The sequence below is a fragment of the Dermacentor albipictus genome, chromosome 1 (genome assembly GCF_038994185.2).
Source record: "Dermacentor albipictus isolate Rhodes 1998 colony chromosome 1, USDA_Dalb.pri_finalv2, whole genome shotgun sequence".
In the NCBI taxonomy this organism is placed as follows: Eukaryota; Metazoa; Arthropoda; class Arachnida; order Ixodida; family Ixodidae; genus Dermacentor; species Dermacentor albipictus.
In genome coordinates this window covers 42109710-42136110 of record NC_091821.1, presented here as the reverse complement: position 1 = coordinate 42136110, position 26401 = coordinate 42109710, and the positions used below count along the sequence as shown (strand labels likewise).

Genomic DNA, 26401 nt, shown 5'->3' with positions numbered 1-26401 from the left:
CTACCTTGAACTTGCTATGAAAATGTGTCGCGCAACTTACATTTCCGCAGGTAAATTTTTGGTAAGTTCCTTTATCTTGGCAGTCAAGTTAGTGTGATGTGTCCAGAGTATGGTGATCATACATGATGCTTAGTTTACCCCTTGTGGCTCTGATATCAAATAGTTGTATTTCTATAGTTGTACAAATTTTTTTGTATGCTTGCCGTAACACACGGCAGGGTTTGCACATGTAACTGTTGTTAAAGCATGCAGAAAAACTTTTTCCATGTAAATTGTGCCATTTTCACATTATTACGACATGCATGGCTTACTTCAGAATTGTATTTCAAGTTACTGTTTGGTATGGTCATTCCTTGAATATTTTTCTGTGCCATAATGCATATCTTTATGTTGCATAATATCAGAGGTGGGACTCCTGCCCCTGTTGTGCCATTTGATACAAACGAAAATTCTTGAGCCAAACACAGATTGTTCTTTATTTGATTTTAATTTTTTGTTCAGTTTACCCTACAGGCTCGGAGGAGCATTGGGTAGGGGCGGGGGTTACAGAAAAATGACATATATTTAAGGCAAGAAAGAGAACTACATAGTAGGAGAAACAAATAAGTTTGTACATTGGAAAAAGAGAACACTGGTAAACATTGGAAAAAGTGCACACAAAGTCAAGAGAGTACAATGCAAAACAAAGTCGAAAAACGATACAAAGTCGTACAACATAGTCAAGTGCACATATGAAGTTCCAAGAGTTCACGAAATTTGGCGGTATCTTTTAATGAAACAACATTATTTGGAAGGCTATCCATAGTGCGATGGCACGCGGTAATGCGGAGTTATTAAATGACTGTGTGCGACCAAAAATGCGCCTGAAGCTGAGATGGTTATAAAGTCGAGTAGATGTGTGAGAAGGAATTTCAAGCAACAAATGGCGGGACCATGAGCTATAGTAGTATTTATGGAAGAGGCATAGAAGGGTAACAGAGTGGCGGGAATCCAAGTCTGGAAGGGGAACATCTGGGTAATGCTAGATTGGCGACTGTAATTAGAAGTTATAAAGCGGGCAGCACGATTTTGGATGGATTCCAATTTATCTATTAGGTATTGTCGATGAGGAGACCAGATCGATGAAGCATATTCAAGTTGGGGGCGTACAAAAGTTTGGTAGGCGTGTTGACGGATGGCAGATGGTGTAAGGTGCACATGACGATGCAAAAACCCTCAAGTTCTGTTAGCTTTAGCGCATATCTTCTCGATGTGAGAGCTCCAGGCAAGATTAATACAAAAAGAAACGCCAAGATATTTGCAAGTGGAGTCACGAGGAGGGGAGTTGACTGAAATTGCGCCACCCTGCGCCAGAACGGCTTTGGCGTGGTTGCTCCGGCAGTGGCCGCGAACATCAAGTGGATTCGTTCTCCGTAAAAGGGTGCAGCCGTTCACATTCCGCGCGACGGCGCCTCCCGCAGAGTTCCTCGTAATTTCGCGCTTATAACACTAGTAGGCGCTTCAGGCAAGTGGCCGGTGCACGCGTGGCCACTCCCGGCTGTCGTCGCTGCTGTCGGAACGGCCAGGGCGGCTGCATTTAGTGTGTATTATAATAGAAGGTTAAGCATTAGGTGCTTTGGAATCGCCCTGGTCTATTATGTAAAAACGGCTTTAAAAAAAGCCGTAGTTTTGCCCGAAAAGCGAAGCATCGATTGCGGTAGCAATTTAGCAGACAGCTATGGGTGTCTTGCGCTGGCGGATGGATGGATGGAAGGTAGGAGCGTCCCCTTTGAAACAGCGTGATGGCAGTTGCCACCATGCTCAGTTTTTTGTTTTGCCTTTATTTTTGTTTGCCTGTGTTGTGTGTTATTAAAATTCGCGATTTTCTTTAGATACGTCTTCCTACCCTTTTAGCCTTATGTCACCTATCTGCTTTTGCGCCACCAATCCTCCAATCGCCTTCTGCTAATTTCCACCGCATATTTATTTGCATGACTATTGTTATCTCTGAACCCTAGGGACTCGGGAAGCGTGACTGTGGCCGCATCGACATCGGGATTGATACCATCACATTTTAGTATGAGGTGTTCCATTGTTTCTACATCTCTACCACGCACAGTACATGTGTCTTCTTCGTTAAATTTCTTTTTATAGCTCCGCGTTCTAAGACATCCTGACCTAGCTTAAAAGAGTGGGACACTGCCTCTTGAGTTATCATAAAACGCTTCCTTCCTGATCTGCTGTTTCCAGTATCGATATAGTTTGACACTATGCTTCTTTTCCATTGAATTTATCCAATTTTTACCTTCCGCGTTTCTAACCTGTCGTTTAATGCTCTGTCTTTCTCCGTCCTCGTGTCTGGCATACTTACTGGTTAGCTTCCTAGTTCTTTTCCGCCATTGTGAGTCGACGCTCTTTCTGTATAGGTATTTAAATGCCTTAGCTGCCCACCTGTTATCGTCCAATTTCCTCAGACGTTTTTCGTATAGGATTTTACTCGGCTTCCCGTGCTTCGAACGATGCCCAGCCCATTACCCCCTGTACTGCTTCGTTTGTGGTTTTCCCGTGGGCACCTAGTGTTAATCTTCCTACAGCTCTGATTTACTTCTAGTCTCGACTGAACCTCTGCCCTTAAACACAGGACCGCATTCCCGAAAGTAAGCCCCGGCACCATTACTCCCTTCACAAATACCTCTCAGTACCTCATACCTGTTGTACCCCCACAATGCCCTATGTTTCATTATCCCGGCATCTCTTCGCCCTTTTGCTATGAGGGACTGTTCGTGCTTTCCGTGTACTTCTGCCCTTTGTTTACCCATACCCCGATATATTTGCATTCGGCCACTCGGGGTATTTCATGGCCTTGTATTGTAAGCTCCTGATCAGTTGTATCGTTGAAAAACATCCCACCGGACTTAGCTGCACTAAAACTGAAACCTAAACTGTCTCCTTCGTCTCCACAGTAATTGACCAGAGTTTGCAAATCTTCCTGCAGCACAATCTCGTCCGCATGCATTAAACCCGGTAGTCGTTGCTCAGCCACCTTTCCGTCTAATCTGTACGACAGATTATACCCTAGATTGCTTCGTTGTAACCTTCTTTCCATGCTTATCATATAAAGCATGAACAGGAGCGGTGATAGAGGACAACCTTGCCTTACAGTTGTCGTACTCTTAATTCCTTCCCATGTTATTTCAACATTATTTCCTCGATATATTTCCTGTAGAAAATCAATTACCTCATGACCGATACCTTCATCTTTTAATATGTTCCACAGGAGTTCCCTGTTCACGTTGTCTTATGCAGCGCATATGTCCAGGAAGGCTAAATACAGAGATCTATTTTCCGCCTTAGCTATTTCTATGCACTGGGTAAGCACGAACAGGCTATCATCTAAGCGCCTACCACTTCTGAACCCGTTCTGAAGTTCTCCGAGGGTTCTATTACTTTCTACCCATGACTGCATTGTTAATTTCACTGTCTGCATCGTGTAGGGGTTGAAGGACGGACTTCGGGATGAAAACCAAACTTGGGGGGGTGGGTGTTATTTTACATTATATACAGAGAGGTGAGAGTCAAGTAACATTCGTACAGTCATTACGGGCCGGCAGCAACTCGGACGCTGTGGCCCGCGGCAAGAAATTCGAGAGAGGTGAATCAGGGAATCGGGGAATCCTCTGGTCTCTCTGGAATGCTTCTTATAAACCCTTCGAGCACTGGAAGTCGCATCATGTTTGACCAATGGGAGAGTCCGCTCAGATGACGCCATTTTCGGCCAATCGTTGGCGCCCGTGTCGCGGTGTCACACCCGGCGGCTCTCTGCGGTCTTGCCTCGCTGACTTGCAATGCACTTCTTCTAAGGTGGAGAAGGGGGGGGCGCTCATGCTCCATTGTACGAGGGCCCACCTGCTCCCGGTGGTACGGCTCCGCAGTGGTGGCAAATGCCTTCTTCAAAGGCGAAGAGGGGTAGGCTTGCGCCTTCCCGGCACGTCCGGCTGTCACGGCGCATTACTTTACTTCCAACAATGCCGTGCTATCCCCTCGCTTTCTGGAAAACTCAAGCATTGAATAGCTCCTCGGCGGCACACGACCTGGGGGCCGCAAACTTGTTTGCCCGTGTCTTGTGGCCTTCAACTTGTTTGCTCGGGCGCTCCTCTGGAATGTGCTTTCCTGCTTCATTCCTCAATTAGCTGTGCTGCGATCCGATGTGGTCTGGGGAACTCGAAATAGCCTCAGGAAACGGCGCCATATCTAACAGCTCGTCCTCGCCCCGTTTGTTCTGAATGGCCGGTGAACTCAATTCGCTGGCCATGAGGAACGCTGAAAGAACCTGCAGGGTATTGGTGTCGAGCCTCGTTTGACGAACTTCGGGATCCTGGGCCCTGGAGAACATACGTCAAACAAACAAAACAACACAGCGCTGCCCCACGTGTAAGCGCAGGCTCTTCACCCCTGACTCGCCAGACTATTACTGAGTCAAAATCAACCCTGATCTTTTATGTCCCCAATTTCGACAAAACACTTCCAACCACCCTTCCAAACAGCCATCCATTTCTCCTCGAATGCCGACAAGACCAGAGTACTATTGTTGTTGCAAAACAAAGTGTCGTTGACGATGCAAACAACAAATGAAAACAGCCGAACATAACTTAAGTGGCCTAACTACACGAACAGCATGTTTCCAATCTATCGCAGTGGCGTACTTATCGAACGTATTGGTGCCACTGAACAATCTGGTCAACATCACAAGTACGTAATCACAAGCGCACTAGCCTTGTGGTCACTAAACAAAACGCGTACTTGCGTTGTAGGCAAGCTTTTTATTTACGCTTACTCACGTTTCTTCCCTGAAAGTCCTACAGGACACGTGACATAAACGAACAATTAAACTTGCGGGACTTACACACTCCGCGGAACCCTTAAAATAATGCGTCTTTTAATAACTCGTTCCACGCATACTTATCAGAGAAGTCAGAATACGGCTGCCCTCAACACACACGAGCAACCCAGTCATAAATCTGCTTCCTTCCGTCCACACAGGACATGCGCTAATGGAACTAAGAACGCTTCTCAGTGCAAATCATGCACTCACTGAAAATCTACTCGCTTAACCTTAGAAAATTCAAAAACACTTAAAAAGAAAGAAGGTTAAATAACACACACGCGCGTTACGATAGGCCTCTCAACGATAACCTTGACCTTCAGGTCACTCACACACACACACACAAAAAAAAAGCCTATCTACTTATTAATGAGCATCTCGCGAGACTACATGTTTACTTAAAACGCATCTTTCAAATCTCGAGCTTCCCGAACGAAAACATAAACAAAGCTCAAACCTTACACAGTGAAAGAAATTCCTAGTCTCAATTCGCGAAAACTTTCCGATGCTCAAAATAAAAAACAAACACTTCATTTCTACGGAAGCGCTCTTGGCCTCCCTTTCCAAACGCTTATGTCTGACTCATAACTTGAGTCGGACTCGAGGTGGTCGCGGTTTCAAAGCTATTCTGGCTGCCGAGGAACAACAAAAGGGCTGATTCACTATCAGCTCCCCCAAGACGTTACGGTCTCCTGCCAATTTGCTTCCTGGCGCCCCGCTTTCTTCACAAACTCGATTGACCGCGTCGCTACTCCCCACCTGGTCTCGTCCTGCCACCTTGCGTTTCTTCGAACTGCACGCTGAGCTGTGAAAAGAACTACGGAACGACGAGGAGCTTAACAGCCTCGTGCCCTTTGTCCGCGTCCGTGCAGAACATGCTTCGCGGTCCCCCTTTGACCGGTGGTTTGAACATTTTGGGTGCGTCAACATCGTCAATGACGGCCGCACCTTTCTTCTCCTCGCGCCCTGCCCTTTTGGGTTTCTCGCCATCTTTGGCGGCGCTACATTAATTACCGTCTTTCGGTTTTTACCGCGCTTCTTTTTACGGCGCTTTCTCTTTGCACTCGCTTTCATGTCGCCTTCTCGTGCTGGCCGGTACACATTTCGTCGGCCCGGATCGGTCTCTTACCCTCACAGTCTGAGTGATTCTCACTTAAATCAACACTCTCTCTGCCTCGACTGGCGGACAGCCCAACCGAATCTGGCACAATGCAGCAGGCTTTACTCGAGTTAGACAACTCGCACTCTTGCGAACGGCCCTCTGCTACATTGCCCAGCTCTCGCTGTGCATCGGCACACAGCCCGTCAGTATCGATCGCTGTCTCACGCGCACAGTCCGAATGATTAACAACTGAATCATCCCTATCTAGGCCATCTAGACTGGCGGAGAGCCGCACCGATCCCTGAACAATGCAGTTGTTCTCTCGTGGACTACGGAGCTCGCCATCCCGAGAACTACTCTCAACTGCATCGCTCAGTTCGCACTTCACTTCTGCACGCAGATCTGACCTGACATGGGTGCTCGCGTCTGTCGCGTCAACAGTACCCTTTTCTTCGCTAGCAACTTCGCTAACATTACCAGCGACGCACACACGCGGTAACTGTGCCAATTTGTTCGCAGCTGGCCTAGCTGTCTCCACAGTCATCTGTTGGCACAGCACCTCGTCGCTCTCACTACGGCCTTTAACGGCCTCTGTTGCCACTAAGGCATCGTTAGCAGCTAGCCTTTTCCCTTTTCCTATGAATCTACAGCCAATCTCACAGGCACTACTCTTTTCGTCGGCTTTTGGCGAAAATCCGCTCGATGCTGCCTCATTCTTTGGCTCTGTACTACCTACAGAATTCTCAGACAGCCGTTGTCTCTGTGCCAATAACTGATCACAATACTGTATCTCTTTGATCAGTGCTGCCTTCTCTCTCTCATACTTTTGCTCACGCTTTCGTTCCTGATACTCACGTTCGTGACGCTCACACCTAAGAGTAAGTTCTTGAAGCTCATGCTTCCGTTCATTCTCGCGTTCTTCACGCTTACTGTCACTCTTAAGTTCACGACGCTCTCGCACACGTACACGACGCTCACGCTCTCGTGGTTCCTGTATCACCTCCCAAGCAAGCTCAATGCTTTTGCCATCATTGCCACTATCTTGAATCACCTTTATGATAGCTGGCGTCTTCATCCGTTCGTCCGCCTCAACTCCGAAATCGTCGGTCTAACCTCGTCAACCTTCTAAGATCCATGGCAGCTGCCCCGACAGGTGGTTAAAACTGTTTCCCTTAATTAATTTGTGCAAACACACAATGCATCAAACTCCCGATTCCCAGAACTATCAAAATGAACACACAACATTTGAGTCTGGCGAATCATAAGGAAAAAAAACCACGCGCTCACTTACGGTTGCAGCACCCTGCCATCCGGTTCATTCGTCCGCTGTTCCCGGTTCCTCCGGACTCCCTGGGTCGAAGGTTCGCTCCTTCTTCGCTACTCCCAGTTTCTTCGGACCTCTTTCGACGAAGGCTCTCTCTTCTTCGCTCTTCCCGGTTCCTTAGGATCTCTCTCGACGAAGGTTTATCCGTAGCGCTGCCACCAGCTGATGCATTCGGAGGCGATCCCACCGCTGCCACCAGATGTAGGGGTTGGGGGACGGACTTCGGGATGAAAACCAAACTTGGGAGTATTTATTTTACATTATTTACAGAGACGTGAGAATCAAGTAACATTCGTACAGTCATTACGGGCCGGCAGCAACTCGGACGCTGTGGCCCGCGGCAAGAAATTCGAGAGAGGTGAATCAGGGAATCAGGGAATCCTCTGGTCTCTCTGGAATGCTTCTTATAAACCCTTCGAGCACTGGAAGTCGCATCATGTTTGACCAATGGGAGAGTCCGCTCAGATGACGCCATTTTCGGCCAATCGTTGGCGCCCGTGTCGCGGTGTCACACCCGGCGGCTCTCTGCGGCCTTGCCTCGCTGACTTGCAATGCACTTCTAAGGTGGAGAAGGGGGGGGGGCGCTCATGCTCCATTGTACGAGGGCCCACTTGCTCCCGGTGGTACGGCTCCGCAGTGGTGGCAAATGCCTTCTTCAAAGGCGAAGAGGGGTAGGCTTGGGCCTTCCCGGCACGTCCGGCTGTCACGGCGCATTACCGCCGTCTTGGTTTGGCACCCACTTTACTTCCAACAATGCCGTGCTATCCCCTCGCTTTCTGGAAAACTCAAGCATTGAATAGCTCTTCGGCGGCACACGACCTGGGGGCCGCAAACTTGTTTGCCCGTGTCTTGTGGCCTTCAACTTGTTTGCTCGGGCGCTCCTCTGGAATGTGCTTTCCTGCTTCATTCCTCAATTAGCTGTGCTGCGATCCGATGTGGTCTGGGGAACTTGAAGTAGCCTCAGGAAACGGCGCCATATCTAACAATCGCCAGCCTATATATATATATATATATATATATATATATATATATATATATATATATATATATATATATATTTATATATATATATATATATATATATATAGTTTGAGGTATAGTAGCGGCGCCTGGTGGTGGCGCGCGAAACGTTATCTGGGTAGTACCAGCTTGGGTAGTATATTGAGCCCTGGCTGTGGCGAAGCAACTTTCTAGCCCGCGTTTTGCGTCGATTCGCGCTTTTTACTGCCCTGTGGAGAGTGCCAAAAAGCTCGTCGCTTCTCACAGACCAAGCCGACCACGCTGCGAGCTCGCCGCAGCCTATAGTTTAACGAAAACGGACTCTCCGTGTGCCGTGGGACGTAATGCTGGAAGCAGAAGGAATCGGCGACGCCGATCCGGAGAGACTTAGCTCAGCCTCGAAAAACCGTCACCGTCGTTACTTCTGCGTCGTGGGTTGCCAAAAACAAGAAGGCCTGAACCCTAACATCAGATTCTACCGTTTTCCTTCAAGGCCTCACGAAGCGGAGCGTCGGGCGCGGTGGATAGCTGCAGTTCGTCGCGCCGGGTAAGCGAAACTTCTCGCCATGCTGACTGCTTCGCCTGTCTTGAAGATTGCTTGATTATCTGCGTTCTAAAATTTCATCTTTTGCACCAACAGTCCCAACAGCAGACCGACATATCAGCAGGCATGGCTGGTGATTCACGATTCGAGACCCGGTCACAACGACAATTAACAATTCGACCGGTGCGAAGTGGTGAAGTGTCTATAGGTGTGTGCAAATGAGCACAAATGGTCGGGCTGATTCGGTGACAATTCACTGCCCCACTATGGGCAGCACAGGTTAGAGAGTTAAATGTGCTCATCCTTTACCACAAGCCAGCACGTAGAGGCAGCGCAGCAAGGTAGCATTGATTGCAGCAAATCGATGTTCGAGCGCTGTCATTAAAAGCTACATCAAGCGAGCAGCGCACGAGCTCGCGCTGCAGCGCGATTCGCACGTACGTTACTGCGAGCTCATATGCATTGCATCAGTTATTTATCAGTTGCTAAAGGGACAGATGGCCGCTCCTACAGTGAAGGCATAACTACTTGTCTAGCGGGATGCAATCAACAAAGATTGCAGGAGGCCCGCCGTTTCGCGGCATGTTGAAAGACCGCTGCCGTCGCGGCGCGTACGATCGTGCGCTCGAGCAGTTCCGTACACATGATGTCTGCTTATCGCTGTTGTGAATTCATTTATAGCAAGCATTTCCTCGCGTTTGTACGTCTGAATCTATCAGTGTGCAAACCTTACCTGAAGTTCAACTTCGTACGCGACTCGCTTCACTTGCGATTGACACCACGCTAAAACTTCGCCGCTTATTTATTGAACGGCGTACGCGTATTCGGCGTTGCATAATTTATTGCCTTTACGCAGCGCGCCACCCCTGAAAAAACCTTCGGCGCCGATATTCGCTGCAAGCCCAAGTAACCACGGATATCCGTGGGACGTCCGCCATAAGTCCCAACGTCCGTCCATTCGGATATCCAACATGGACGTCCGTGGGACGTACAGGAGAAGTCCATATCCTGTTTGGATGTCCGAAGGACATCCCAATGGGATGTCCATGGGACATCCAGTTTTGAACGTCCGCTGGCTGTCCGTAAATAGGCATGTCCAGGATATATACACTAGCTAACATAATTATGTAAACTAACATGAAAATATTGCCGGAAAATTGTTCATATTATGTTTGCTTGTTTTTATTCTCTGTCAGACACAGTCTACGCTTTGCAAAGGCAAAATAAATATATTTCCAACTTGATATATAATTTGCCCATTTTAACATCGTAGTATTATAATACGTTTCTTTTCTATCAGTGGGTCATATAAATGAAGTTTGCTTTCAAAAAATGCTTGTGGATGACTAGCAGAATAGATAAGCGCCCATTTGAAGCGACTTCAAAAAAAAAATGGAAAGACGCACATAGGAAACGTACACAAGACGGGAATGAGGCTGGTTCCTGTCTGTCCAGCCTCTTTCTAGTCTTGTATTCCTGCGTGCATTTTTTGGCATGTTTTTTTCTTAAAACAGGAAGTAGTTTCCTGTGTTCAAATTTGCATATAATTATACAATTGCATGCTACAAGTGGAGAATTCTTATTTTGTTTCATTTTGAATCCTCAATCACTATGTGCAGCCAAACAGGTCTAGTAAAGCTTTAGTAAAAATCAAGGAAAACATTCCACAATTCAACAAGACTTTATTTTCCACTTTTGTAAGCTAATTAAGCACCATCATGGTCCTGCACGGAAGTAGCGTCTGGTTTCTGTACAGCAACTGAAATAAACAGACAAGTAATAATTAAACTCCATTTTAAGCGTTAGCTTCAACCTCTAGCTGCCAAATGTTTACTCAAGAAAACCATTTCACATACACTTTCAGTCTTTCTTAGCAGTGGCTGCACACCTTTCTTTTGCCCTGCGCAGCCACTCCTTTATGTGGTAGAGCACGTCGTCTACCGTGCAGTCTTTGTGGTGGCGTGTCCGCCGAGCAGCCGCTAAAAGAAATGGGCGCGCCTTAAGTTTCAAGAAACAGTCAATTTCTACCAGATGTGAAGATGTACACTTACAGAACAGAACTTTGACGAGCTTCAGGTCCCTAAATCGAACCTTGCCTTTGCGGCCGTCCATACTAAATTCCGACGCAGCCTGATCACTCATTATATAAGCCATCATTGACTTAATAGTTGTGTTCAGGGTTCTTGTTCCATAGCCCATAAGGTCCAGAACCTGGAAGAAATTTAGGATATGTATGTAACTCTCAGCTAACATGCAAGTACATAGCATATCTTCTGAGATGTCGGTGTGGCAGTGAAATGGGTTTACACAGATGCAAATGCCAGGGCCACTGAGCACATGTATCTGTGAATGCAAACAAGACGAAAATTGTATGCACTGAAACAAGTGGAGCAAAGTTGGTCATTCACTGGCACACTTTTTTGAAACAGGTTGTACATATGCAAATATTCAGCAAAACCGAGACGCTAGCATCTGAAACGAAATGTCTTACTGAACCATACCAGAGCTTCACTTTTTCCTTCAGTCAGTTCTTCATTGAAATCAAGGACTTCTCGCACACTGTCCAGTGGGCAGCGCAGCACTGGCTCAGGAGTGTTTGAAGTTTCTGCACCTGGAGGACTATTTCTTTGTAGGGCTACTGTCAGCATCTGTATAATTTCAGCCTGATTGTGCCTCACGATATTTAAACTGTTTATAACCCGCCGCTGAAACTCTGTAAGAGGGAAAACAGCATTAAACAAGTAAAGTAAGCCAGAGTACTGCTGTTCGAAAACTTACCAGCACTGCTCAGGGCTGTCCCCGAGGTTTGTCGACAACCTGGAAAGTGCAACACAGCGATTAATGAGCAAGCACCCCAAAAGTGTGTTGGAACTGTGAGAAATAGGCAAAGTGAGTTTTACAATTGGCACTGGGGCTGGCATCCAAATGCTGCTGACTCTCAGCTCCTGCAATAATAGCTGCAGTGTTTGTTATGCAACTCGGTTCTGAACGTGTGCAAGCAAGACAGAACAAAATGACATGAAATTGGGAAAACCTTTTTACCTTGGGACTGTTGCGCCACCTCAGCCACAGCCACACAATCCCTAATTAGGCCGACTTCGTCCTCATTCCGATTTTCGAAAGGAAGAGCGGGTGTCTCCCGACTAGAACCTGCAGAAAGAGAGGGTCAGTGCAATCAAACGACACCTAGCTGGCAATGAGCTGATATGCTACCTGGCAGTGACGTCATCTCTGAATTTCCTTGCAGAGGCTCCATTCTGCGCTTTTTTGGGACTCTGCAAGCTGAACAAAACCAATGAAACCTCACATTGAAAACAACCACCAAATGGTCTGCCAACAAAAAATATGCGAATTTTATAAGCTCAGGGCCACCATTTAAAATTTTCTAAGTTACTCATGTTACTGGATCCTTATGTAGTGCACCACCTGGCAATCACTTTTCCACACACTAGTGCCACTGAAAGTAGCAACTTGACCAAGGTAAAATACGAAAACAAAAGTCTTACGTGTCTTGTGCTGCATGGAAAGCTGCAAGGGGGCGCGCGGAAGGTCATCATCGGAATCAGATTCCGAACTGTAGCGCAAAGGTCTAATTCTCTTCCGCTTTCCACCGCCATCAGATTCCGATAAATCGGACCTGAACCGGGCCTCTTCCAACTTTGCACGGCCATCTTCATATGTGTCTGAGGTATAGTGCATTGACAATAGTTAGAAGGCCGAAACTATGCACACGATCACATGTATACCATCAACATAAATTAATTGAAGCGCGGACAGTAAAGTGATGACAACGACTGCTACGTGCAATGGCTTTGGAGGCTGTTTCTAAACATGCATGGAGCAGTTCAAAGTAAAAATTTTAGAGTGAAATAACCCACTGGCATGCACATATGCAGGTAAATTTGTAAACCGAACAAAGCAATTAATGCAATATAACTTCGTAACTGGCGTTTGAATTTATAGTGACAGTACACATAATAGTCAAGGGAATACTCACGGAATACACCTTTCACGAGCGCATCATATGAGAGGAATCCCGCATCTGGTTTTGCTGCGCGTCGAACCATTCTTGTGGCTCTATCTGATGGCACTTTTGGCCACAGACATTTGTCACCATTTACCCACGTGCAAGGCACAACCTCCACTTCCTCTGTAGCAGTAAACTCCACAATTGCATACATCTGAAATGATGCCACCACGCGCATATTAAAACAAAAAACCCAACTATACATTTAAAAAAAAAGGTACACTATTTCAGCTATCGCTCTACACCATCCCAGACAGGCCGGGCCACATGCACGCTAATCGTTGTCAAGGCGGATTAGCTGCAGCGCGACAGGTTAAATAATAATAATTTATTTGCTCAAAGACATGAGCCCCCCACCCGGTGACATGCAAGGCTACAAAGGATAGACGCACGTGCGCCGGCTAGCCCATCAACGAAGGGTAATAAATAGTACAAATAACGGCAGCGCTTTGCATAAATATTAATATAAGGACCACTAAGCATAGATGCACTTACCATGCTCTGGCAAACTTCAAATTAAGTGACCGCGCCGACCACGCTCCGAGCTCAGGTTTGAATTGGGCGCCGGGACAGACGAAGTAAATATCTATACGCGTACAAAGGTAGCAAGCGCACAGAAAAAAAAGAAGCGCTACATATATATATATATATCTATATATATATATATATATATATATATATAGTGGTATAAAGTTTGTAAACAGGGATAACGTACCTCAGACAGGCTGGCCAACGTTTCTACAGGAGGACCTATCTTCGTCAAAGGCGGCCTCGTCATCGTCGGCGTGTTAGTTTTAAAGGGTTAGTGCAGTGACGTCACATGCGGAAGTTGTCGCTGGCGGCTGGTTTTAAAGAGAGCGATTACAAGAGGAAACAAGCGCTGTCGTCCGACGTCTGTGAGCTTCATTCTCAAGACGAGAGGATGAGAGCGTGAGAGTGGGCACGCGGGGAGAAAAGAAAAGAAATAGAAGCAGAAAAAAGGGGAAAAAAGGGGAAAGGGGGGTGGGGTAATGGGCGGCGCAAAAAAAGGGGGGTAGTGAAAGAAAAAGAAAGAGAAAAATGAGATCTTTAAGAAATACGGGGGCTTGGGGGCGTGTTGGAGATGCGAAAGGTTAGGAGGTACTCAGGGGGAGTCGTTGGCGGCATGTTTTTGAGGCATTAGAACGGCCACACACACACACACACAAGAAAAAAAACATGAGTAGGCAATGTTAAAGGCACAGAGCCTGGACGATCAGCGAAGTCTGGTGGACCGGGCCCGGGCTGCAGCATTAGCCAACGGCTTTCTGGACTGAGAGAGCCGCCCACCTAGGGCGAAGAAAGGACACTTTCTCGCTGTTTCTTAAAATAAACGTTCATTCCTCCTGAAAGTGACTTGAGTAGCATAGTAGTAATACGCCGAGTAATTTTGAAATAGTTAAGGTGGCGACGTCGTTTCGTCTGCGGTGCAATGTATGGTGTGACTGCAGGCAGCGGCATGGTCTTTCAAGGGGCACTGCCCCACGCGCTTAACGTAGGTGTCGTTACGGCGGCATCCAGAGATGGCGATACTCTGGGTTGAGGCGCCGAAAAAGGCATATTGACTTCCGAATGTGTTGTCGAGGGGGTTTAAAAAAAAAAGATAAAAAAAGGGGGGAGGGAAGGGAGAGGGGGGCCGAAACCGGTATAACAAACAGGAGGGTAACGCACGCAGAAGCGGGCGGGGGCAAGTGTACATGGAAGAAGGGGATCGTACAGTTGGTATAGACGTAAAAACCTGAAAGAGTACATTAAATTGAGTAGTAGGCAGGAAAAATTTTTTTCGAAATGGAAGAGTAGATGAGGTTAAGAATTAAAGTTGGCTCGTGGCCTAATGTGTTTTGTGTATTGGTTGATGATATGAGAGTTTCAGATTTAAGTTACAGCTTTTAAAGATTCTAAGTTGCCGCGTGCCAAATCAATTCCTGTCGGGTGTAGGCAATTAAACTTGTGTATGAGGTATGATTCCGTATATATATATATATATATATATATATACGGGATATACGGCTATACTACGGGAGGCCTAGCTCGCTTGGGCTCACTCGTCTGGTGGCACAACATAGTGTGCGTAGAGCATCGCAACTTAAAAACGAGGAGCAGCTTCTGTTGTGTCAGTCAAAGCTCACTGAATTGCAAGTGCTGGAACTGGTAAAGTACGAGGGAAGGAAAAATTTCAATGTCCAAGAACAACAAAGAAAGAAACGGGAGCGTGACAATATCCCAACGGCCATCAGAGCTGATTCTCAAAGCCAAAACCCTGACTCCGAGGCGACCGATTGTTCTGAAGTAATCAGTGGAAAAAAGCACGAGACGGTGGGCAACGCCTCAAATGTCATAAACTTGTCGAGTAGCCCATTGTCGAGTGCGCAACTAAATCTCCTTTCGAAAGGTCTAACTTTTTGTCCGGCGTCAGGAAGGATGAACGAGTTTCAATTGTTTCAAGATTTGGATGACTTCGCGAGAAATTTGCGACTACGGGAGTACTTTTATGATCGAAAAACTACAGAAGGGTGTCTTGACCAGCTACCTGAACTCTCCGAAAAATCATGGACACCTGGCGAGGCACGCGACAAATACTTGGACATGTATATTTGTGCGGTTCAAAAAGACATTATAAAAGAGTACGAGAGGCATCGTCCCATCCGCAGCAACCTCTCAAAAGAGGAAGAGCAGGCACTGCGAACTCTACGTGATGATCAGACAATTGTCATTAAGCCAGCGGACAAGGGTGGTGCAGTGGTGGTGCTTGACCGGAATGTTTACATAGCCGAAGGTTTCCGTCAACTGGGAAACTCTAAATTTTACAGAGAACTCCCAAGCAATCCTACCCAGAAATTTGAAAGCGAAATAAAGGACGCCCTAACCACTCTGCGCAAGGCAGGGCAGATAACCGATAAGACGCTCAAAGCATTGATACCAAGAAACTCTGGCCCCGGCCGTTTCTACCTACTACCCAAAATCCACAAAATAAACAATCCCGGTCGGCCTATCGTTTCCAGTGATGGAACAGTGACTGAGAAAATATCCAGCTTTATTGACAGTCTCATTAAGGACATCCCATCTTCATTTCCCTCGTACATTAAAGACACAAATCATTTCCTTCGGGAGGTATCAAACCTGACGGTACCGGCGGGGGGTTACTTGGTCACTGGATGTCGCATCTTTGTACACCAATTCATACCTCACGCCGAGGGCATAGCTTCCGTAGTTTCAGCTTACGCTGGCTCCAGCCAACCTAGACAATTAGATAAAGACACAGTTGCGACTCTTTTAAATCTAGTACTGAAATATAATCACTTTGAGTTCGAGGACAAGCATTATTTGCAAATCAGTGGAACCGCCATGGGAACGAAGATGGCGCCAAATTATGCAAATATCTTTATGGCATCTTTAGAAATACCCTTCCTCGCAAACTCGGCCGTAAAACCAATATTTTATAAGCTATTCCTGGATGACATTTTCTTTGTGTGGGCCGACAATGAACAAAGTCTCTTAGACTTCATTTCCAATTTCAATTCTCTGCACCCGTCAATCTGCTTTACGCACAACTTCTCCCAAAATAGTATTCACTTCCTCGACGTCACTCTGTCACTGAGTGGCGGTCGCATTTCCCCGTCCCTATACAAAAAGCCAACAGATCGTCGGCAATATCTGCATTTTTATAGTAGCCACCCCCATCACTGCAAAATAGGCATTCCCTACTCCCAGGCCCACAGATACAGAAGAGTCTGTTCCCAATCTGCGCAATTTGAGCGACACGCGGAGGAACTGAAATCTGCTCTCATACGCCAAAAATATCCTCCAAAAATAGTAGACGATGCCATTGAACGCGCCCGCAGCTTAGATCGAGCACAGATAATGGGAGAAAAGGTTAGCAATACCAATACACAATCAGATCGAAACTTGGTCCTCACATACACCACCGGTGCTCCGCGGGTCAATGCCATGGATTCTCACCCGCCATTTTAATATCATGAAACGCTAGAGCATCCGACTCGCTACTATCTTCAAGCAGCCGCCTCGGGTTGTGTATAGAAGAAACAAAAATTTAAGGGATTTGTTAGTCAGGGCGAGGACACAGAAGTCAAACACGCCCGAGGGCTGTCGACCGTGTGGGAAACCTCGTTGCAAGGTATGCCGTCACATGACAACAGCAGACACGGCTGAAGCATCGAACTCGCCCTTCGTATATAAAATTACCGAAAATCTTGACTGTGATTCCAGTAACGTCGTGTACAAAATTCGATGCGAGGTGTGTAAGCAGGAATATATATCGGCCAAACAGAGATCCCTTTCCGCCTACGGTTTAACAATCACCGCGCGCATGTGAAAAGTCTCCCCAATTGCACCCTTCTCCAGGCACGTTCGGCTGCCAGATCACTACTTTGAACGCGTGAGCGTTGTGCTCTTGCAATCTGGTTTCCAACACACCCGTGCACGCGAGCAGAGAGAATCTTTTTTCATCCATAAATTTGGAACGTACACTAAAGGAATTAATGAGAGTCCGGGGCGGATGACGTGCCTCCGAGATATGCCGTGAAAGTGCATGGGAAACGCGAATACATGCTATGTACTGTAAAATTGAGACGCTGGCTATTCACTGCTTACTCACCCCTCCGCATACGCCTCAAGGGGGCGAGCGGAAAACCAATAAATTCAGTTTCCTGGACCCTGCCACTGAAGTGTCATTCTAAGTGACCTATTGCCCTTCCTGAAATACGCACGTGCTGACTTGATGTCAGTTGTCTGTTAAACAACGTTCAAAAACTGGACCACAAGGAGGCTATTTAACTCGACGCCCTAAATCTAAGCCCATGGGCGCACTTGCGTTGCGAATCCCATGCATTTTTTGGAACTATTTTTTTTTCTTTTTGTCGCACCGTAGCTGGACCACAAAGCTGCCGGAACGGGCCGTGCCTTGTATATTTGTACTGTGACACTGTGTTTCTTTCTACAAGTTGCCGCTCTTCTGTCTTCCTTCTGGGCCCCTTCTCTATTGTGTCCCCCGCCACCCGCTCCCGCTACAACGGCAGCCCACGCACTGGAGCTGCGGAGCGACCGCTTTCTCCCTCCTTGCCTCGGGCGCACGGGAACCTAGCTGCCGCTACTTCCCGCCCCCCTCCCTCTCCGTTTTACGTCTCCCTCCTCCTGTGTGATTTTTTCTTTTTCTTTCCGTTTTCTTTTTTTTTCCTCACTTACCTCCTTGCTCTACATACATGTGACTCCGCCTTCCTCTAACTGCCCTGCATAGCTGCCAAAGGCCGCTGTAAATCTGCCAAGGCGCCGAAAATCAATCACTGTCACAACTGTTCCTCTCGGTTTGATGTATGTAAGAACGACCGGGTACCCGGTCTGGTGTCTTCCCTACCACGGCCGAACTGCCATTTTTTTGTAAACCCTGATGAAGATCGGTCCACCGATCGAAACTGTCGAAATTAAATACTTGTTCTGTTTACCTTGTAGCACCACTCAAGTTCTTTATATATATATATATATATATATATATATATATATATATATATATATATATATATATATATATATATATATCACCCATGGTGCTGGCGATGGCACTATCGCTTGTGCGCGACGGAGCATTGGCCCTCGCCAGGCAACAAAAACAAATCTCAAAGGCTATGCTTTTGGTGCCCGCGTGCGCTGAAAGCGAGTATACGAAAGCTACAGTACGTCACAGCCGCCATGTAGTAACAGTAATCTCAGAGGCTATAATTTTCTGCCCTTAAAGTGCCAAAAGCCTTAGCAGAAACACAAAACGCGAAAATCGAACAACGAATATTTCCAAAATAAGTAAATATTTCACTGTGTAATAATAAAATACTTTAAAAATTTATTTAAGTTTGCGTAGATGCACGTTGATGCGTTATAGGCCCTTTGCAAAGCAGAAGCCTTGCAGTGATCCAATCCAAGCCAAGCCATCGTTGTCACGGCGTCTTTCATTGTGCGATTGTTTCAAGGGCAGCGCAACAGCGGACGTGTGTTGATTCGTTTGTCACTTTCCGTGCCTGCCAAAGTCTCCTGCTCCTGCAGCTAATAAGGTATGACAGCTACATCTTATTTCTTTTTTAATTCGTTTGGGTATTGAAATGTGCTTTCTGCACAGGTGCCAACATGCTTAGGCTTAAGGAGAAGCCTTATACGCGAAAGAGAGCGTCGCTGGAGACAAAGATGCTATTCGAGGACTTTGGATCTCGCACCGGCAGCCAGCAGTCAACGGCTCGAGAAGTCGCAAGTGCAGAAATGTGCAGTGGCGCATGTACTACTCACGCATGTGTTAACACGTGTGGTCGTGCTGTACCTGCAAACATTTGTGTGCCTTGCGACTCTGGCCGCTGCACCGAGGCGACATCAGAAGTTCAGGCCGCTGGTTGTGACACTGCGCGCACTACGGACAATGTACCTTGCTTCCTTGATGGATCCACTCTAAGCGACTCTTCGGATGGTTCACTTGGCTCGCCTGTGAGAGCGTCACAAGAGGATCCCTTAGGAGAGGTGAGTGTGGGTTCTCTGGTTAGCAGGACCCCGGAGCCTACATTTGATTTAGCTACCGCGGACTCTTCATCGGTGCCCTCTGACTTTGCTGAACGACTGCGCAGTTGGGCTATTAAGGAAAATGTTACGCATACAGCGGTCACATCACTGCTAAAGATGCTCAAGACGAGTAGCTTTGACCCCTCATCTCTCCCAAGTGACGCTCGCACTTTGCTCTCCACGCCCAGGGGTACACAACGTGCACCTGCTTTAACTGACATGGCTCCTGGGCAATACTGTCACTTTGGCTTGCAGTGCAGTCTAGAAAATGCCTTGTCGGAAGCATGTTTTAAGGGCAGCCATGTTTCTTTGTTGTTTAATATTGACGGACTGCCAATTTCTAAGAGTTCTAACATGCAGTTGTGGCCAATACAGTGCATGATTGGTGAGCATGGCAGAGTTTCACCCTTTGTAGTCGGCATTTTTGCTGGGCCTTCAAAGCCTGTTTCAGCGAATGATTTTCTGAGCCCCCTTGTCAGTGAGCTGCAGCAGCTTCTTTCGCATGGAATGGTTTTTGAGCACCGGGTAATTAAGGTTTCGTCAACTTGTTTTGTTTTAGATGCACCAGCACGGTCATTTGTTTTTCAAATTAAAGGACACACTGGATATTCTGGGTGCCCAAAGTGCACAGTAGAGGGCACATACAGCAACAACCGACTCAGCTTTCCAGCGAGGTCCTCCACTTTGCGCACCGATGATTCATTCAGGCGTCAGACTGACCCTGACCATCACCTAGGCACCTCAGTTTTGATGACGCTTCCCATAGACTGTGTCGCCTCTGCACCCCTTGACTACATGCACCTTTTATGTCTGGGCATTATGAAAAAGTTGCTTAGTGCTTGGTTAGGTGGCCGTTTAGAGGTCCGTCTCGGACCTGCAGAACGAAGACGGTTGTCTGACTTAAAGCTATCTTTAGCTCCTAATGTACCTAAAGAATTTTCCCGCAAACCTAGAAGTGTAGCAGAGGCTGAGCGTTGGAAGGCCACAGAATTCAGACTACTACTTCTCTACACTGGGCCTGTAGTACTCATGCCTGTTCTACCTCCTGATCTTTACATGAACTTTCTTTCGCTGCACTGTGCAGTGTACATTCTGGCAAGTCCTAGCCTGTGCCAGCAGCATACTGATTATGCCGAGTCTCTTCTTAAGTACTTTGTTAAAACTTTTGCAAGATTGTATGGAAATGACCAGGTTTCCTACAATGTTCACTGTGCATTACATGTTGCAAATGATGTACGCAAGCACGGACCACTGGACATGTTCAGCGCATTTCCTTTTGAAAATAATATGCAGTACCTCAAGCGGCTTCTAAAAAGCCACAAGACTCCACTTGCCCAGCTGTACAACCGCTTAAAGGAGCGAGAGGGAAAGGGGGCGGCAACCTTTCCATCACTGAACGCGATTAAATTTACAAAAGAACATTCAGATGGGCCTCTCCTAGGTACCTGTGCACCACCCCAGTACAAACAGGCCACGTTTGCTAGCTTCATCCTCAGTGTAGATGTTCCTGATAACTGCTGCATAATAGATGGCTCTGTCGTGATTGTAGATAGTTTCGCACACTTTAGAGCTACACAAGCACCTTGCATCATTGGTCGCGAATTCATGGTGAAGGAAAACTTCTATGATAAGCCATTTTCTTCTTGTACCATTGATGTTTATGTGGTTTCACAGCTTTCTGATGTTAAATGTTGGCCATTAAGGAATGTGCGTAAGCTTGTCAGGTTACCCTGGCATGGGAAATTTGTTATAATTCCATTGCTGCATATGTCTTAATCGCAGGTGTTATACCTGTGCCACACGGGCGAGGTTAATGGCATTAAATGTTTAAGACCTAAGTTTCTTAATGCCATTATACCAAAGCTAGCTCGACGGCCAATCCATAGCGTAGCCAAAGCATTGAAATTGGAAAAATAGCGCTCACAGCTTCAAAGCTCCCAAGCAGCGATCCTGAAAAATGTGACCGTGTGCTCCAGTTTGTTCTGACATACGTGCTTCGAGTCGAGCATCGTTGAGAAATTCGAAGGCTTCAGTATGAGGCCAACAAGGCAAGTAGCCGCCGCTGTGCAATCGAACAGCTTCTCCTGGCTAATGCGCTCACGATTAGAGCTGTGGCCGTGAGTAGCGCCAAGATCGCCTGCTGATCTCTACGAAAATAAAAAGCTCCTTTTAAAAAAGTGAAGAATGTATTAGTTGTTTTGATCTACAAGTTTGTTTAATATCGTGAGGATATGGTCACTGCAGCCACGGCGGGAACATTGTAAATGAGAGTACGCATTCGATGGCCAAGTGAGTTTCAATAATTGTAAGAACTCACTACGCCGCAAGAGAGAGCTATTTTTTAAAGAAAGTCAAGAATATATTAATTGTTCTTCACTAATAGTTCGTTTAGTCACGTCAGATTGGGGAGACATTGGGAACCAGAGTACGCATTCGACGGCAAAGTGAGTTACGAGAACGCACTACATTGCGAATGGCATTTAAGCTTGAATACCATTAAGCATGTCCGTGTGGCACCCCGCAAATTACATTAAAGTTTAAGGCATTACCCAGTTAATGTCATTTTATGTGCCCGTGTGGCAGGGATATGAGTGCTATTCAAGTGATGTAGTCAAGATTAATTCCTTCATGTCATTTCTGTTGCTTTCGCAGTTTAGTAATGCTAATTCATGTCTTTTTGCTCTCTTTCTTTCAGCATTCTGGGCTCCGTTGGAGCCCAGAATGCTCCGTTGGATTTTGTGTTTGTCTGCGTATAACTACAGCCTTCAGTACAGGCGAGGCCAAGAAAACTTCAACGCAGACGCACTCAGTTGTCTGCCAGCTCCGGGAGACGAAGACGAGCCACAGCTACCTGGGGACGTGCTCCTGTTGGAAGCAGTCGAGTGCGCACCGCTGCAGGCGGCAGACATCGCTGCGCTGATCAAGAAGGACAAAGTATTGTCCATGGTAAAGGACTGGATCCTTAGTGGCTGGCCGTCAACACAACTGGACAGCAAGTTCGCGCCTTACGAGGTGAGGAAGACGGAGTTGTCGTTGCATCGTGATTGCATACTGTGGGGGAATCGCGTTGTAATTCCTCACGCAGCAAGAGAAAGTGTGCTTCAACTCCTACATGCAAATCACCCTGGGATGAGTGCTATGAAAGCGTCAGCTAGAGGGCTCATGTGGTGGCCGAAAATGGACCACGAAATTGAAGAGTTTGTACGACACTGTCAGCCATGTCATAGTAACCGGCAAAGTGATCCCAAGGTTCCAGTGCATTTTTGGATCAATCCAGATCAACCTTGGAGTCGCCTACACATTGATTTCGCTGGTCCAGTTAATGGAGAAGTATTTTTAATCGTGGTAGACGCGTACAGCAACTGGGCTGAGGTCGAAATCATGTCATCCATAAAAGCTACAGCTGTCGTCACCAGCTTAAGGAAGATGTTTGCGACACACGGTATGCCAGACGTTATCGTTTCGGATAATGGCACAGCATTCACTAGCTCGGAGTTGCAAACGTTTTTAAAGTGCAATGGTGTGCGTGCTATTTTCACTGCTCCTTACAATCCCGCCAGTAATGGCAGGGTGGAGAGAATGGTAAGAGAAGTTAAAGAAGCAACAGGAAGGTTCAACGCAGTGCAAGATTTCACGGTTCCTGTTTAAACAGCACACGACGCCGCATTCGGTCACGGGGAAATCTCCGGCAGAATTGATGTTCGGACGAAGGCTGAGGACAGCCTTGGACAGACTTCATCCGGACCGGCAATACGTGCCGGAACCGCAACGACCGGAGATTAAGAGGTTCCATGTCGGTAACGCGGTCTATGCTAAAAGCTTCTGTCCAGGTCCAAGGTGGAAGGCGGTCAGGGTTGTGGCAGTGCGAGGCCTGGTGTCGTACATCGTCCAGTTGGACAACGGCGAACGCCATCACAGGCACCGGAACCAGTTGAGGAGCGCCTGGACGAGGCTCGAAGCCGATCCAGTCTGAAGTGCAGACTACCACGTCAGGCTGCCTCCTACAGCCAGACGACCACAACAGCCGCCGGTCAGCACGGAAGCAGCCGCAGGGGCAAGACCGGGCCAAGCTACCCAAGACCCGGTCGAGACGCGAAGATCAACACACGTTAGACGGCCTATCGCACGTTATGGCATTGATGACTAACCAGACATTTTGCAATTGTGTAACGAATCTTAGGGGAAAGGAATATTGTATATTGATATCGCGTGTCATACTACATTTTCATGATAATCGCTTATCGGCCACGCAAGCATCAGTCGGCAGATCACATGTTCATCACCCTATAAAAAGGGCACGGCATCAATAGACGTCTGTTCCACCCTGGCGTCCGGCTAATACGCTACACTTTCTTTTCGAGAGCAGTTTACTGTTGTTAACAATTTCTCTTCCCCGACTTCTGTTAGCTCTGGTGTGCCACAAGGCAGCGTCCTCGGCCCCTTACTCTTCTCAATCTCCATTAACGACTTACCCGCCCAGATTACTTCCTGCATGCGCCTTTTTTCCGATGACTGCATAATCTACCGTCCTATTCACACGACTGACGAACTTCAAGCAGATCTTAACCTTATCGCTAACTGGTGTAACAAATGGCTCATGACACTAAACTGTACAAAGTGCGAGGTGATGTGCTTCAGCCGAAAATGTGTAAGTTCTAAAAATTCATATCATCTTAATAACACTATGTTTTCCCACACTTCATCATATAAGTACCTTGGTGTTGTTCTTGCAGAGAATCTTTCATGGACCCCACACATCACTTCTACATACACCAAAGCATCACATTCTCTTGGCTATCTACGGCACAACTTGCGAAATGCCCTGCCAAACATTCGAAAACTCGCTTTCCACACATTCATTTTGCCACAGTTAGAATTCGCCTCCCCAATTTGGTCCCCTCATCAAAATTACCTAATAAATATGACGGAAATGATACAAAACAGAGCAGCCCGGTTCATATCCCATAACTACAGTAGAAACTCAAGCATTACACAAATTAGACTAGACCTACTGTTGCTGCCATTAGATGTCCGCCGCAACATCGCTCTTCTCTGCTTATTCCACAAATATATTTACACTAATAAACGAACCCGGTTACAAATACAAATACCACACTCTTTTTCACGCAGATTACATAATCAGTTGAGTTTCATGCGCACATATGCTAAAACAAATGCATTTAATTCATCTGCACTACCACGTGTCATTCGTCTCTGGAATGACCTCCCTGATAACACAGCCTCCATATCTAATCCCGACACGTTCAGCTCTCAGTTACTCATGCTTTTCCCATTTAATACCATTCACGAGTGACAAATCTAGTGTATGTTATCGTGTATTTTTGCCATGTTGTATATCATTTTCAGAAACGGTATTCCTTTGGTCTGTTAACAGTAACAAGTGTTCATGTGCCTTCAGATATTGCTTTGTATTCCTAGTGCCTTCAATATTGTGTAACACGGTAATCTCTTTCTGGCAGTGTTCCTCTTGGAAATTTGAACGTTTTATATCTTTACTGTTTAATAGGCCCCCCTTAATTACTTTATGCCCTGCCATAAGGCCTGTAAGGTTCTTTTGAATAAATAAATAAATATTTGCTTTTTGGCCTTTATATGTATATGTATGAGGTGACAATAAAAGATTAATTGTATTTGGAAGTTGGTGTAGGTTCATTTCTTGTTTTTTTAAAACAAGAATGCATTCAAGCACTCGACCAATGTAATATATTTAATGGTCGGGTGCTTGGATGTCCCAACCGCTATTGTTGCTTCAAGGTATGTGTATATCTGGAATATCCCCGGGCACACACACGCGCGCGCGCACACACACACACACACACACACACACACACACACACATATATATATATATATATATATATATATATATATATATATATATATATATATATATATATATATATATATATATACTGAACGTCCCCTGAATATCCATGATGGATGTCCGCGTCGGACGTACTACGGACGCCAAAGCAGTTACCTTTGGATTCCCCAGGGACGTCCCTCGGACGTACGTCGGATATTCATGGACGTCCCACGGACATCCCGAATATCCAGAAAGGACGTCCGTCGGACGTCGCCTGGATATCCGTGGTTACTTGGGAGCCGTGGTACAACAAAACCGAAAGTGGCGGCTTTCCGAAGCAGACGACCGAGCTTGGTACTACCCAGTTCAGGACAGAGGGCGCTTTTTAGCACGATTTTGTTTGTTAACACGATTTTGTGGCTTGTTGGTTTGGATTTTGTGGCGAATGGACGTGCTTTTCGGGGCTCCGTGGCGGCGACGAAATCACAAGTTTTTTTGCATGCTTTGAGCTTGCTTCTGTTTTTTATTTGCAGATTTTTTGCCTTTAAATAGTAATTGGTGGTTTTCCTTTTTTTTGTCTCTCGTATTTCAAGTGCGCGGATGTGCTTCGTGTACATTTGTTTTGCAGGGTGGGTAAAGCGTCCTTTCGTGCCACGTGCTCCAACACGTGCAGCCAGGTGGGACGTTGAGTGTTTGTAGTCTTTAAATGGTATCTTGGAAGTGGCAAGACAAATAGCTATTTTACTGTGCGTGTTTTGGTAGGAAAGTGAGAGTGTTGCCGCGTGGTTGAGCGCGTGCGAGAGCGTGTCATACCTTCGGTCTCCGAGGCATTGATTATTTTTGAAACAGTGGTGAGAGTTGCTTTGCGACATTTTGAGGATTTGGATCCTGTGCGTATCGGTCTTTGCTAAAAGGTACGCGCTCTTCATTGATATAGTATTATAGTATTTGCATCAGTAGTAGCAGTATTATAGTATTTTAGTATTTGCAAAAAGCCGTGCAATACATGGCGAGAGACGGGAAAGCAAGCAGTGGGCGGGGTTCCCTCAAGGCAGATGAGGAGACGGATGAGAATGGAGAGGGCATCGAATTAACCGGCACACAATGTAATGTCGATACTAGGCTGCAGAAAATGGAGGCTTTCCAG

General features: G+C 46.5%; 1 protein-coding gene and 1 long non-coding RNA gene across 6 annotated transcripts; one reads left to right on the top strand and one right to left on the bottom strand.

Moving 5' to 3' along the window:
* Positions 1 to 10492: 10492 nt before the first annotated feature.
* On the bottom strand, positions 10493 to 14817 carry LOC135905535 (uncharacterized). 5 transcript variants are annotated; one of them, XM_070532576.1, is made up of 12 exons: positions 13573 to 14817; positions 13353 to 13443; positions 12828 to 13011; positions 12337 to 12513; positions 12044 to 12112; positions 11873 to 11980; positions 11731 to 11787; positions 11609 to 11647; positions 11332 to 11543; positions 10882 to 11041; positions 10719 to 10809; positions 10493 to 10589 (listed from the first exon to the last, which is right to left on the bottom strand). In XM_070532576.1, exons 2-12 carry the CDS (start codon positions 13353 to 13355, stop codon positions 10547 to 10549), a joined length of 1143 nt encoding a protein of 380 aa, XP_070388677.1. In that variant the 5' UTR covers positions 13356 to 13443; positions 13573 to 14817; the 3' UTR covers positions 10493 to 10546. The 5 variants fall into 5 exon arrangements, with proteins under 5 accessions (XP_070388677.1, XP_070388674.1, XP_065292568.1 ...); XM_070532573.1 differs by having other exon boundaries at positions 12828 to 13443; XM_065436496.2 differs by lacking the exon at positions 13353 to 13443 and having other exon boundaries at positions 10687 to 10809.
* A 3629-nt stretch (positions 14818 to 18446) lies between these two features.
* On the top strand, positions 18447 to 25085 carry LOC135906505 (uncharacterized). The gene is made up of 2 exons (XR_010565754.2): positions 18447 to 18934; positions 19000 to 25085. It is a non-coding gene; the product is annotated as an uncharacterized lncRNA (long non-coding RNA).
* The last annotated feature ends 1316 nt before the right edge of the window (positions 25086 to 26401 follow it).

What these genes read in the sequence shown, in the direction of transcription:
- LOC135905535 (XM_070532572.1), bottom strand. Translation starts at nt 13,635, where the DNA reads ATGACGAGGCCGCCTTTGACGAAGATAGGTCCTCCTGTAGAAACGTTG. An exon ending in AGAGATGACGTCACTGCCAG is followed by an intron (nt 11,981 to 12,043) that starts GTAGCATATCAG and finishes CTCTTTCTGCAG; the next exon opens with GTTCTAGTCGGGAGACACCC. An exon ending in GGTGGCGCAACAGTCCCAAG is followed by an intron (nt 11,788 to 11,872) that starts GTAAAAAGGTTT and finishes CAAACACTGCAG; the next exon opens with CTATTATTGCAGGAGCTGAG.